The 14,966-nt window shown below is 42.9% G+C and overlaps 1 protein-coding gene across 1 annotated transcript; it reads right to left on the bottom strand.

The window, feature by feature from the left end:
* Positions 1-2,221: 2,221 nt before the first annotated feature.
* Positions 2,222-6,009, bottom strand: LOC117140006 (leucine-rich repeat and immunoglobulin-like domain containing-NOGO receptor-interacting protein 4). The gene is made up of 2 exons (XM_033302720.1): positions 5,534-6,009; positions 2,222-5,089 (listed from the first exon to the last, which is right to left on the bottom strand). The coding sequence occupies exon 2, from the start codon at positions 4,980-4,982 to the stop codon at positions 2,769-2,771; it is 2,214 nt and encodes a 737-aa protein (XP_033158611.1). The 5' UTR covers positions 4,983-5,089; positions 5,534-6,009; the 3' UTR covers positions 2,222-2,768.
* Positions 6,010-14,966: the final 8,957 nt, after the last annotated feature.

The raw sequence follows: 14,966 nt of genomic DNA, 5'->3' as shown, positions 1-14,966 counted from the left end.
TGGGTCCGACGAGTTAGAGCAGTGCAGTTTTAGGCCCACGAAACAGCGCTGGGCTCAGTGTTATGGCCATTGTAAGGTGTAACAAAAAACCCAAAAGATGCACACAAATTTTTGTCAAATGAAAACTGTCTTTGGGCACTTTATGAGTTTTTGTGGAGTGAGGAGCGGTTGAATCCATCCATCTGTGGCTGGGTGTCTTCACGCCCCGAGCTTAAGTTTCACGTGTTACCTGCCTTGGGTTTTATGGCCGACCATGACTAAATAGGGTGATAAGTGAATCCGTAACCGACTAACTTGATGTTAAGATGAGGCATTAATCCGTTAAGAAACTTTTGAGCAGGTTTTTTCCCTATGACAGACAGATTTTTTTCTAATTATTAAGAAATCATGTCGTATTAGGTATGCCAACATTCGGCATCAATTATATTTCATTCTTACCACTTTGAAAACCGAAGTGTCCTACTTATAAAAAACTAGAATATTTCCTTTTATTCTTTAAAGAAATCAGCCGCCAAAGCTAACACTATGTAATTGTGGCAGTTGCGTTATGAAGCGGAAAAATGAAATTACCAGCTTCTATGAAAGCAGCCAGAAGAATGAATTTGAGTGTTAAATCTAGCCTTTCTTTTCTCTCTAGCCGTACCCCTTACCCCTCCCACAACCAACCCAAAATCATCGGTTTCGCCCCCACGTTTGACCTCAGAAAGACATTCAAGACCACGTTAATTGAGCTTCGGAACGAAGACCAAAAGCCAACTATACATAGATAACAACATCTGATAAATGGCGGACCGAATCGAAAACGAAATCTCAATCTCTCTGAACTCTAAACCTGGTCCGGGGGAGCTGCTCTCGCTTTTGGAACAATTGTGAAATGCTTTAATTTCTGAAGTACCTTTAATGAGCATTTTCAACATGGTCATCATACAATCAGCCAGCCAGCCAGATGGGCCACAATGGTCTTCAATATACATGTGGACCAGTCGGGCTTTCGGTTCGATAATTATTGCCTTCGGGTAGCCGGGGCTTTCAGGTTCCGAGTCTTCGCTCAGAATCCGTTTTGGGGGGAACACAATCTGTAAATGTATCTCGGTGTTGGAGTCCGTATCTTTGCGACCATATCGCCATGTATCTGTATCTGTATCCGTATCTGCGGCTGAGCGTGTGTTGAGGCGAATTAATGATTACATTCGCTTTTGCTTCGTGGCTTGATCCACTAACCCTTGCCAGCGGCCCCTTCGGTAGCTCTTTCACTCAACTGGGGGCCATGAAAGGAAATTGTAATGATCGAAATCAAAATGTTTTCGTTACTTTGCCTCCTAATGAAGCTTGAATAGTGCGAATGACTCTCAGGTCTCAGCTCTCTCGCTCGTTCTCGAGTCTCGAATCTCGAGTACACGCGCCTTTTAATCGAAATTTGATGATGGATTCCCCGCCAGCCGCCGGAATCCAATGGGGAAATCAGTCAGAGGTTGAGTATCTGGTCTTTACTCTTTCTTAGCCGCCTTTATTGTTGGCCATTTGGGGGGCTTGGTTCTGGCCGCTATTTGCCTTTGTTATTTATTTATTGTTATTACCGTACATTGCTCGCTGGAAGTTCTGGAATGATTTCTATTTTCGTAATTGTCTAAATAGGTTTCGATTTGGCTTGAAATTGAGCAGAAAGAGAAAACCAACGAAAAATAGGGTTCTTGAGGGTTCCCAGGGGCAAACTTCGACGGTGAGTTGGCAACTTTCTGGTCCGCCAGGTGACAGCTGCATTGCAGGTGACAATGAAGGGGTGGCTGTACCCATATATACATTTATACATATATATTTGTATGTGGTAGTTACACATGTGTTTCCATGCACATTCAATTGAAAATTATTCCTCTTCCCCACTTGCCACGCTCTGCTTGAGTCGGGTCTGCAAAAGTTTCCAAGCTTGTTACTATTGAATAATAGTATATTAATTTTGCTGCATTTTTTATTCCCCCGAGCACGGCATGCAGGCCCTCAACTTACTTTTAATTGAATTGAAAGTCAAAAGTTTTGAGCTCGTGGAAAAAAAAAGTGAAAATGTCGAGACAAATTGACACAGAGGAAAAGTTGCCGGTGCACAGGGAAAATGTATAATTAAAGGCAAATTTCCACGGCAGTATGCTGGCTGAAAGGAAAATCTGCTAAATTAAGAGCAGAATGAACACACACAGTTGTATTTTTGTTTTCAAATGAGTTTTGTTTTCATTGCGTATATTTTCTGTTTTCGTTTGATATTTTGTTTTGTCGCTTAAATTTGCATAAATTTCTTGTTCTAACTAATACATAAATAGTTGTTTGCATCTGATACGATTTTGCATTTAACAATAAATTAAATAAGTTAAAATTAAGCTTACGTTGACTCTCAGTGCTTTGTTGTCTTTATCTAAACTCGTATATCATTTACAATTCATCTTAGAGACTACGATTAACTTATGCTCGGAGGGGGACGAGGAAAACAGTAGTGTTGGCAAAGTGCTGATAGAATTGGAGATCCTTCAGTGTTCTATAGGTTCGAAAGAGTGCTTTAAAGTTAAGTATGTACAAGGCAAGATTTTCTCTGACTTAATGCCTAGGTTGTATTTCGATTACAGCTACTACAATGTTTTCCTTACGCCTAACTACACGCTAATTGTCTCTGGAGGGGAGGGAGTGGTTTTAGTGGGCTTTTTGGGGGTTTTGGCATCACAGTGTTGGGCAGCGGACTACTAAGCATAGATGCTCAGCTGCCTGCGTCGATAGGTCGAGGATCAGTGCGTGAACTGACGCAGGGTGTTGTTGTTCTGCTGCTGCTTCTGAGAGGCGGACTTCTGCTGGAAGGATCTGCGTCCTGTGGTGGCACACAGTCCATTCCGCAGGGGCAAAGCTGGTGGCATCGGTGGCGGCGTGGGCGTCTTGCTGCGACCCAGTTGCTCCAACGGCATCGAGTAGTGGGTATTGCTGTAGATGTAGTTGTGGTCCAGGATCTCGCTGCCCATCTCCTGATCGTACAGCTCACGCTGCTTGAAGTGCTCTTGGGTCAGTCGCAGTTGCGGCTGATTCGGTCCACCCAACGGGGCACCATGCACCATGGGCACATCCGCATATGAGTAGCAGGAGTCACCAACTGTAGCCGTAGCCGAGAGGAACTGCGGCTTGGTATAGTGGTTCAGCTGGGGATTCTGCTGATGCACATCCCGACCCATGGTAGCCGATTTCATGTGCAGCACAAATGAGGCACTGTCGTCGATGGCTCCCTGTGAAACCATGGCCTTGTTGTTATTCAGCTTCTTCTCACTGACCATTGTGGCGGTGGGCACCACCAGCTGCTGGAACTTCTGCTGAGGATCGATGGCGCCCAGGTCATTGACAGGCATCGGGCACATTCCATAGTGATGGGTAGCTCCGGGATGATGAGGTGCGGTATAGGTGTTGGGGAACGTGGAGTGGATGCCCAGAGAGCAGGGATGATGCTGATGGCGCGACATGTAGTCTTCGTCGCAGAAGGTCTTCTGGTATTCCCGCTCCTTGCGGCCCAGCGCTGAGTTGCCCCACAGACCGCCCTTGATGGTTTCGCGGATCTTATGACGGCAGCGGTACAGAACCAAAGCCAAGGCGGTAATCGTGGCAGCAGATCCAACCAGAAGAGCTCCAATCAAGGCCTGCTTGCGAGGATCGGCATGGCTGCATCCCATCATGACGGGATTCAAATGGCGCAAGGATTCGCCGCGCAGACGTTCGGGGAACTCACACAGCAATTCGGAAACATCATCCTGACTGGCATTCTTGGCCACCAGCAGATTGTGCAGCCACATCACACGGCAGTCGCAGGACAAGGGATTTTCGGAGAGGTCCAGAGTCTGAAGATCCTTCCACGGGAACAGACCTTCTGCCAAGGAAGTCAGCGCATTGGCCTTGAGAACCACATGCTTCAATTGAGACAGCCCGCTGAGGGCACCCTCTTGAACCTCCAAAAGCATTTTGTTGGACGATAGATTCAGATACTCCAGGTTACCATTGTCGCTGAAGGCTCCGGTCATCACACGCTTCAGTTTAAGAGCTCCATTCACCTCCAGGCGTTTAAGTTGCTTCAGGCCCATGAAGGCGCCTTCGCTGATCACCTCGAAGTCGTTTTGACCCAGGGACAGCTGCTCCAGACGAACCAGCTTGCTGAGACCCACGGAGGGAATGCGATCCAGACGATTATCGGAAAGATCAAGAATGCGCAACTCCTGCAGGCCCAGGAAGCTGTCGTGGGAGATGTTGCGTAGACTGGCACCCTTGAGCTCCAGGCGAGTAAGTCCTTTCAGGTCCTGGAAGGCACCAGCCTGAATGTTCTGCAGGGTGTTCATTCCAAGGAACAGCTCAGCCAGACTGGGCATGGCTTGGAAGATCACGGGATCGGGAACGGTGGTCAAGGCATTATCATCCAGATAAAGGATTCGCAACTGTGAGAGTCCATCGAAAGCCTTGGGATCCAGATAGCCAATTCGATTCTCACCCAGATTCAGCTCCTCGATCTTCAGGAGAGGAGTGAAGGTGCCCTGGTGAAGCTCCGAGATTTGGTTACCACGCAGATTCAGAACCGTAACTGCCGACAGACCAATGAAGGTCTTATTGCTGATCTGTCCAATTTTGTTGTGATTCAGATGCACCTCCTGCAGCTTCTTCTGATAGGCGAAGGTGCGCTGCGGAATGGTCATCAGGTGATTCGAGGACAGATCGAGGAAGGTCAGCTCCGCGTAGAACTGGATGGACGAGTCGATGGTCTTGATCTTGTTGCTCTTGATCACCAGACGCTGAATGGATGGATTCAGAGCAATGGGCAGCACGTCCAGCTGGCCCTCGCCGCATTGTACCACCAGGGTATTATCATCGCACTGGCAGCCGGGCGGGCAATTGGCCAAACCCGCCGCAGGCTCCACTCCAATGCTGGCCAAAATACACCAGATGCCCACGAAGGTGATCATCATGTTTCGCTGCATCTTGGGGTCTCTGATTCTCTTTTGATTTCTGTCTTTCGGTTTGCTTCGCTCTGTGCTGCTGTTTCAATTCTTTCAGTTTCTGTTGAGATTTTCAGTTTTCCATAGTGCTGCGGGTAGACAAACGAGGGAAAAATTTTCAAAATTAGTTTCTGTCTTTTCTGTGAGTTCGGTTAATTAGCCTATTTTCGTGGAACTATTTCTATTGATTAAAATTTACAGGGTTCTTGAAGCAAACATTTTTATGTTTTCACAAGTATTTCATCTTAGCTTTATTTTTAGATTTGCTGTTTATTGCTTGATGGAAAAATCTATATTAAGTTCGGTTTCGATTCTAATAAATTCACATTTCAGAAATTTCAAACTGAGTAAATATTTAAAGTCACTAATTTAACTGAACAAAATTAAAATGTTCTATTTATATTTTTCTTATTTCATATTTTCTGGCAGCCTAACTTTATTTTGTTGAAACTTTTCTGCCGGTATCCTAATTTCTACAATATTCCACTTTTTCAGCACTTTTATGCACTTTGTATGCCACAAGTGAAACTTACCTATTGTTTTTCTTTGATGATTGTTTGGCAACAATTTCTAGTTTTTTAGCAGATTAAATCGTTGGTGAACAGAACATAAAATGCAAAATGCAGTGTTTCGGTTTTTGTTTGTATTTTGTGATGTGTTTGCGTTTTCACTGTTTCACTTTTGGGAAAATATTTTGAATAGCCAATTTTTTTGTTTTGTCACATTTGCTCAACTAAAACATGTGTGTTGTTCAAAATTAAAATTTGGTTTGTTGTGTTGCTTGTTTCGTTTTTTTAGTTTGCTGATTGTTTGTGAAACGTGCGCGATAATCCAATGGTTCGCTTTGACTGCACGCTTCAAGTTGTTGTTAGGCGTTCGACGGGTTTCCGTTTGAATTTACGTATTTCGTGTTACCAACTCTGGTAAGAGAGAGGAACTTGGTCGCAATTGGGTCTATATAGCTAGCAGACAACCGCTCACGACGAGGCAACGAACTACACTGATTTTACGAAGTGCCTGCTGCACAAACGATACCTCGGCTGCCCACATTTGCCGGGGTGGTTGAGCGGTACAGAGCGGTAACAGAGCCGTTTGAGCGGTATGAGTTGGTGGTGGTGGCTGGCAGCTGCATCGGTTTTGGGTAAAAAGAGCGGCGTGGCTAAGGCGAGACGGCCTTGCGAAGGCGAGTTCTCTCAGATAAGCCCGCCAGCAGGTAGTCGGAACTGGTTGTGAGTGTCGGATATAAATGTATCTCTAGAGTTGCCTCTCTCGATGGAGAACTCAGTGTGGCGAGTTTCACTCGAAGTTTTCACTCATTTATCTGGCTATACGTGCCCCATATAGCCAGGCTCGCTCTCCGACAATTGCAACTCACACGTTGAACGAGCCGCACGTCCTCGACGAAATGCTGTCGCCCATAAAACCTAAAACTAGAACTGAAATAGTCAACGAAAAAAGTAAAAAAAAACTGAAGAGAAAACTAAAACAGCTCAAGTGCTGTGGCATAATTAAGACCCCATATAAAGTACATAGTCCTACGCAGAAAAGGAGCTAGATGGATATTTACGGGCCGCAGACATGTCCTGGCCTAAGTGGAGCCTTTTAGTGCGGTTTACAGTCCAAATGTGACGCACTTGAAATTGATATTTTTGTATCTGCGAGTCGAGGACACGAAAGTGTTGCACTCGAGTATTTCCCAAAAAATATTGTGTCATCTGATACATTTGAGATGCATTTCTCATTCTTGGCATGCAGAGCAAACAACTATTTACAACTCGGCAAAATCACAAACAAAAAGAACGGGAAAAAAAAACAACTGTGACAACAAGAAAATCAACTTTAAATGGCCATAACTTTGTGCCAACATATGTAGCTGGATCAGAGGAGAGTGGGGTGGGGCACATTTTCCGGGCCTTACGGCATGCGGTTTTCCTCCACATTTTCCCCAGCCAAGCCCCTCTGCCCCACTGACATAACTGGCATATTTCCGTCTCCGAGAATTTCGCACACAAAATTTATTTATCGTACCGTGATGCAAATCTTTTTCGACTGCTTTTCTGTATCTTTCATAAACTAACCAATAAGTAAACTTGTTAAATTTATACCATATTACCCAAATTTGAGGCATCTTTGTGTATTGAAAGCCAAGGCAACTGTTAATAGTTTCTTGACCATTGCATTTTATGAATTTGATTTGTTGCCTTTGAGAGGAAATAAATACATATAAATTATTTATGACAGAAGTAGTTCTGGTAAATTTCCCTTTTGCCAAGAGAGATAAATTTAGCCTTAAAACCTCATTTTAAAACTTGTCTTTACAATTTATTTAAAGTAAAAAATTTGTATTTGCTTAACTTTGTTGGCAAACATTCTTTTCCTTTGCTGAACTGAAATTGAAATTAAATTGTTGGTACATTTTCTACATTATTGAATGGGGTTCACAACCGATTTTAAATAATAATCCGGCTATTGGTTCTCATACTAAAACATTATATTTGCTCTTTAATGAAACATTCATAAAATTGCAGGCCTTTAAAGATCTGTTTAATGAAATTAAACAGTCTTGCTGACTTCTTAGAGAAAGGCTTTGGCGAAGTATAATACTGAACTTGAATAAAATGCAGGAATTGTAAACACATTGCCATTACAGCGGCTTGTAAGAAAAGTAGTTGGCTCGTAAACCGCCAAAGTGCTCTACATAGGAAAAGCCTGCGTAGTTTCCTTTCAAAAACCAGATACGAAACACAGTGATTGCTGCACATGCAGCTAACGGAAGTTTGCGTTTTTATTTTTATATGTGTGCCACAAGCTGGGCTAGTCAGGTGCCACAAGCTTTTGGACCCCGGCTCTCACGTTACACATCGGAAAGCCTCGATCTACCCTCTCAATTTGTGACAATGTGTGAGAATTTCCCAGCAATAAAACCCAAATCCAACAACTTAAAATAAAGGCGAGGTGCACCGCACACATCTTTATGCTTTCTGGTAACTGAAAGAGTTTGTTTGCACTGCGACTGAGGTCCGAGTTGCATATGAAAATTGTTTGGCCAAACGCTAAAAGCACTTAAACAATTAGAGGGAGAAACGAAATGGCTGGGGAAGCAGCTTTCTGTGTAATTAGGTAAAACAGGGTCTGGAGAAGGGCTACGACTACTGTCGAACCGCAGCAGCAGCAGCAAACCAAACCAAAAATGCAAATTATAAAAAGGTACTGGAGAAAATGAAAAGTAAATATATTTTGGAAAGTATAAGGAGCCAAAACTATGTATAAATGTAGTAAAAGTTTAAATACTTATCTCCTCTTATTTAATATCTATGTTTTAATAAGCTTATCAGCTTAGCGTTCTTAGAACAATGCGTCAATATCCTTCTTGGATCTTTTAGTAATTTTAAACCTTTAGTTCACATCCGAGGAAGTGCCCATTTTTGTGACGAACCCTGCTTACATATTCACCGGAATAATGCCAGACGTGGGGAAAATCGCCGGCTATCTGAACGGCAAACATAACGCACTTTGACCAAACAAAGAGCTCGAAGTCGCTGGGAAGTGACTTATGGGAACGGACAGCTGACGAAGTCGCAGTCATATAAATACAAATACACATGTATATATGTTGGCCAGATTCAATATGGGTGCGCATGCGCCGCTTCTTTTTAGACCGTTGTTGTTTTATTGGCCCGGCGTTGTTTTAACAAGAAACTTGTTAGTTGCAGCGGGTTAAAGATTTTCGGGTCTTGTACTTGGCCCTGTTTGTTTGCCAGTCGCGACGTCGGCTACCCGTTTCATGTGTTGTTAAATCTTTCGCCGTTTGTTCCACTACTTCTTAACCAGCTGCCCTTCCAATTGATGTTTGTCCGACTCATAAGCGACGGCACAACCCATTTGTCAGCATTCGAGGCAAACATTTTAACAAGGCCTCAGGGATCGAGAACGTTAAGCCGCTGACAGTTCCGGTGCGAATGCAACTTCCGCACAGATTGAGACGGAGGCAACTTCCTAGACCAATAAAATATCAATTGACTCGGCAATTAATCATATTCCAAAATGTGCAAGGAGGAATACTTTCGAACTGAGTCTGGAACCGGAAGGACTGGTCCATTGTTCGGCAGCTCACCATTCAGCCAGCTTCACACTTTTTTTTCGTCCTCGGCTACTCGTTTTTAGAGGCATCACAATAAATAATGAATCCAGAAATGAGCGTTAAATGCAATGAGAACGAGAATGATGAGATGAAAAGCAGCAGCGGAAGTGGGCACACAATGGACCAAAAGACCGAAGACGAAAGACCAAAGACTAAAGACTTAAGACCCGGGGCCCAGTGGGCACAAAGGCACAATACCTTCCTGGTGTCCCCCCGAAAGGTTAACTTTAAATCGAATGGCAATGGCACAGTAAGTAAATACCTTAACACATCGCCATCTCACTCCCTCTGTGTGTGAACGCTTTGCTGACTTGTGATTTTTTCCCCGATATCTTGCAGTACTGCTGAGAAGTATCTTGCAGCACTACCCTGCCTCACATTGCCGCTAATGCATCTGGTTGCATCTGCTGGGAAAGCTCTGAGAAATCGTCAAGTGGGCTGTGAGATCTATGAAACTGCCGGTTGGTGGTTAATACCAATGTCTTATCAAATGTAAACTGACGGAAATTTTAAAAGAAAGTTGTTCGACCTAAATTTTAATAGAACAATTTATACAACAGCGATATCAAAAATAATAATCTCATTGTTAATATTATTAAATTGTCTGCTTTGAATTCAGGTGTTTAAATTTGTAAACTAAAGCCGATAAAACTATTCAGTTCACAATGCACTTTTTCTTAAAAACATTAATAGACTACTTCAGTATTTTAAACTAGAAATGCGCCCATAAAAATATATTGAGCTACAAAGGTTTAATCCTCTGGCTTAACTGCAAATCAAGTAATCCGAGTAACATCCAAAACGATCTTTGAGATACTAAGTTACTTTCCAACTATTTTTGCGACTTCCCCTTGGCCGACCGGAAAATGCAAATCAATTGCTGGTGCCCCTCTATCTCCTGCTCCCTCCATCCGTTTCCTTTGCTGATCCTGTCACATAAAGATCGGGCCAGGAATGCCCGTATCCGCAGCGAGATGCAGTTGGGCCCCAGCTCATTTCATTTGGCTCGCATAATTTATGCAAAATTATCAATCGAGATTTGTTTAGACAAAATGCAAACAGACGGGGAAAACTAACAGGGAAGGAGAAAAAAAAATTAACGAACGTGTGCCGCAACAGGAAAAGCCACAAATTGTTTATGCAACAAGCCAGGGCCAAAAATAGCCAGCAGAGAAGCAACGTATCCTCTGACGTCTTGTGGCAAATCTATGAGATACGCATATCGCATTCGACTTATCTACCCAGCGGCAACCTGATATGGCTGCCAGCTCGCCATCCACTGGACATCGGACATGGGACAAAAGCCGGGAGACAGAAGTCGCTGGATAGTGACCAGAGTCTAGAGTCCAGGGAGTGGATCGCTGCCCCATGCGTGATAAATGCCGCAGATAAATGCGTGTTGCAGTTGGGCACAGACAACCAGACAACGCGGAGACACATGTTTGCATGCGCCTATTTTGCATGCCAGCCAAGCAGACACTGAGCACAATTTGTAGTTACAAATAAAAATTAGCTTTTAAATGTCGTGGAATTCTTGAAAATTCTGAATAACCAAAAGACGTTTTTTCATTTTTTTAAACATTAGTATCTCTTTTGTTCCTAATATAGTTTACATGTTGTATATCACAATAAAGCATATACTAATAAAGATTTTTAATCCAGCCAATTTTATTTTTTGCTATTATTATTATTATTTTTTTTTTTTTAAATTAACGTTAACATTTCTCAGTGCACCGATCACCGCGCAAATTCATCTTGCTGCAGGAGCAACAGCCACTGAAAAAGACTGGACATGGACATGGACACATGTTAGTGGAGAGTTCACAGCTACTAGCCAAGACCCAGCTTGAAGATCTGGGTATCCATTGCGTGATCGCTCCCTGTCCTAGGAAAATGCAGAGACATAGACCTAGTCGAACCGAAATGCAGCGCGTTTTAAATTACCAAAGCTTTGTGCGTCTATCATTTTGGCCGTGGCATGCCACATTCATTCGTTGTCTGGGCAAAATCCATCTCTAAGATTGATTATAATCGGTAGTCAAAGTGTCCAAGACTGCTGGCGGCTATTTATGGCCCGGGCAAATTATAATTTATGAAGTCTGGACTTGCACTTCGGCGTGTCTCCATAGACCTGTGAGATACATTCGATACACATGCTGGCTTCCTGGGTGACTGGCTGGTGCACAGATCATCAGGCATTTCACATTTGTATTTTGACAGCATGTTAACGTCATTTATTAATTGAAAGCCAGCTCTTGAGGTAATTATTTGGGGCAACCGCTCTCCTGTGGTTAAAGATTTCGTTCGAAAATCCATGTTCAACTGGCGCCTCACTTTTCCATTTCCCTGGAATCGCCCCAAATGGTTTCCCAAAATACCTTCGACTGCGGTGCAAACCCCCAGCAAGTTTACCTAATCGTTTTGGAAATCTAAGTTGGTTTTTCCGTGTCTCTTTGATTCTTCTGAGTCACATTTCGGGGAAATCAAAAGTGTGGGCCATAGATGCTCAGATGGAGATTTTGACCGATTCGATATGGGCGGAACTTTGCTGCAAAGAAAGTGAGTTCTTCAACCTGTCAGAGATGAGTTAACCATCCAGATCGCATGCAAAGTGGTCAACATTAAAGATCATCTATCTTTATTTCACGAAGGTTTCAGTTACAAATCGAAGATACGTTGAATATTTCGAGGAGAAATTATGGAGGTGGACGTTAAAACAGAGGAAGTGGTCCACTGTTGATCTGTGAAACTTTCCGTAAAACCAATTTGTAGTTAAATTAGGAACGGAGGAAAATTGGAAGATCCAACTAATGGGATTAGAAATGACTTAATTTTTCAATAGTGGTAAATATGTATTTGTAAAGATACATACGGGCTTTTAATATAAAAAAAAAATAATTATATGATGTATACACATTTAATGATTTATTTATTCAGATTTGCATAAATTCCCGTCTCGTTAGAGGCTTAGGCTTAACCTCTTGGCCGTCTTTTTGTCATTTCAAACGGGTGTCAAGTGGCATTAGCCAAGTCGGGCATGCCCGTTAACCAGGTTCCAGTCGTTTGAGCGAACCCTTTCGGTTAATCAGCTACGCAGCAGCGCAAAAATGCCCAAAGCCCAAACCAGATTCGGATTCAGACAGAGAATCGGACTGAACATCCTGAGTAGAAGTAGCAACAGCGCCAGCGATGCGTGTGCAAACACCCAGTTCCCCCGGGGGCACAGGCAGCATAAACGTATCTTCAAGATACAGATACAGGTGCAGGGGTAGAGGGCAAGTGGAAGGGCGCATTCGGGCAGGTGTGTTTCTCACGCAGCCAACGGGGCAGGCAACGTTTTTAGCTCAGGCTTTGGTTTCGGTTTCGAAGTGTGGCACTGTGTGGCAGTATTTTCCCTTTCCTACCAAACTCCCCCTGAACGAATCCTCTTGACCAGCGCCACACATTCGCCTGGATGACTGCAGCTTTCAGAGATGTGCTCGTGATCTGAACGTGATTTAGAATATAAGTTCCATACGCAAAATTAACAATTTTGAAGTTGTTTCCAAATGGCAAATGGAAAGTAGAAATATCTTTAACACATACAAAATCTAATTTACAAAATGAGTTTAATTCAATATTAGTTATCTTTTAGTCTTACATCTACCATCTCTCACGGCAATTACTGATAACCATCTTTAGGTTTGTGGAGCCAACTCTAGCCAGATCTGCAGCTTCATCTAGAACTGTCCGTCCGAATGGAAGTCGCTCCAGCTCATTTTGCTGTAACTTTTGCCAGTGATTCGGAAATGCATTCTCTGCGGATTGTGCTATTACCTGTTTCCCCCGCGGAGGATGCCCTTCCTACACATAGAGGAGGCTATAGGATCGGCTGTTCAACATTTGATAGCATAAATCAAATGGACGAGAGGAAGAGAGAAAGAGAGAGAGCAAGATGGAAAATAATTACGGGTGCTGGGGTTAAAAATTTGCACGTGGTATTAATTTGGGGCCTCCTTTTGGCCTTGCGTCTGTGTTTTAAATCGTATCAAAAATGGTTTGCAACTTGCAATTATTTGCCGGAGAGTCGGCAATCCGCATCGCAACTTTGTCTGCGGTCTGGGATGGTGGCCCCCACAACCTTTTGTGGCCTTATCATTTAATACGCATCTGGAAAGCGTTTCTACTGCAGCGCCTTTTCGCACACAATTTCCAAGGGGCTCCCAGAGCGCTTCTTTAATTGTAGTTCTTGGCTATCAACTAAACAGGATACAAATGGCTCCCGCTCCAACTTTGAGTGACTCTGATTATGGCCTCGCATTTGTATCTCTCCTTTTGTCTGCCTAAAACGTATCTTTAAGTTCATTTTTCTTTTAGTATGGGCTGGTCTAGGTGGAAATTGTTTTCGCTTTGTGTGTTTTCTTTTTTTTTGTAGGGCTGTGAAGAAGATAGATTTTGTGGGTTTGTTTGCAGAAGTCATGGGAGAATTCTACTTAAAGGCGTTTCATAGCTTTCCATTGAGATCGCTTGATTGGAAGCTGTTGAGTATTTATTGCAGTCGGATAATCTTTCCTCTTCCAGCCAATCAAAAACGAATTAAAATTCACAGCGAATTCATTTCAACCACAAAACTCATTTGCGGCTTAATTAAATAATAATGAATGAATCGCATCAACAACAAATAAATCAATCCATGACTGGCAGCAACTCCTCCGCTCTCCACAAAATCTTGATCGATCAAAACGAAACACTTGGATTCCCTGAAACGGGTGGGGCCAAGAAAAAAAACCAAAACTGTCCCCATATAAATTACAACTTATTTTGATTTTTATTATAATCAATGACAATGCATATGGAAAAGAATAGAACCAAGGAACAGAAAGGTGCAGCCCAGTTGGGTTTCCTTAGAACAGAAACCAATCCGAGGCAAGTGAAAATTTATGTGGCCCAAGACGAGGAAACCAGAGAGACCCGAAATCAAACTATCTCGAGAGCATTTATCTTTCATTAGAAAATTAAAATCTCTGTGTGTGCGCACACAATCAATGACCACAAATCTTTAGTTTTTCAGTTCGGCTTTCAATGGTTGGGTTTTTCCTCTTTTGGAGGTATGTACGTTTCTCGGCGAGATTTCAGCTGCATCCCAGGGACATAAAACCGGGTTTTATGTTCTCCCCAGAATCGGAGGCTGGTCGCGGACATTGTCCTGCCATCCTTGCTGTAGGTCGGCCTGGTAAATTAAAACGTTATCATCACAACTTAATCGTCACCATAAAAGCTGACTGCACTGACCACGTCGTAGGCAACTTGATTCGTTGGCCCTCTTATCTCAGTTGAAATTTGTTAATTGCCGCGCACTTCAAGTACTTAGTGTATCTTTTTGGGGGTCCAGTCTCATCTGACTTTTGGCCATTTCTCGTCTCTTTTTTCTGGCTTAATGTCCGTTGTAAATTACTTTTAAATGTTTTAGGTGTAATAAAGATGTTCGCCTGCTATTGCGTAATGAGTTATTCTAAAGTAGTTTGTATTTTGTTGTTTTTTTTTTTTTTTTGGTGTGTGGCACATTTTTTCGTCGAGTTTGTTGCTGTTACCCATTTATAATCTCTGGCCAGGCATCGTTTTCGAGACAGAAGTTTTAATTAATTTTTGAACTGCTTCTTCTTGGCCGCAATTTAGAAAGGCTAATGGGCACCAAAGTGCCAAGATCATGATGAGACAATTTGGTTGGCAACAACACGGTGAAATGAGAGGCTAATTGCTTGGGTGAGACAGCTTGATGAGATATTGAAACCAAATTAGGTTACAGAACTTGGTAATTGAAAGAAAGTTCTCAGGAAGATTTAGCA

This window comes from Drosophila mauritiana, chromosome 3L (assembly GCF_004382145.1).
Source record: "Drosophila mauritiana strain mau12 chromosome 3L, ASM438214v1, whole genome shotgun sequence".
NCBI lineage: Eukaryota > Metazoa > Arthropoda > Insecta > Diptera > Drosophilidae > Drosophila > Drosophila mauritiana.
This window is presented reverse-complemented; position numbering and strand designations above follow the sequence as displayed.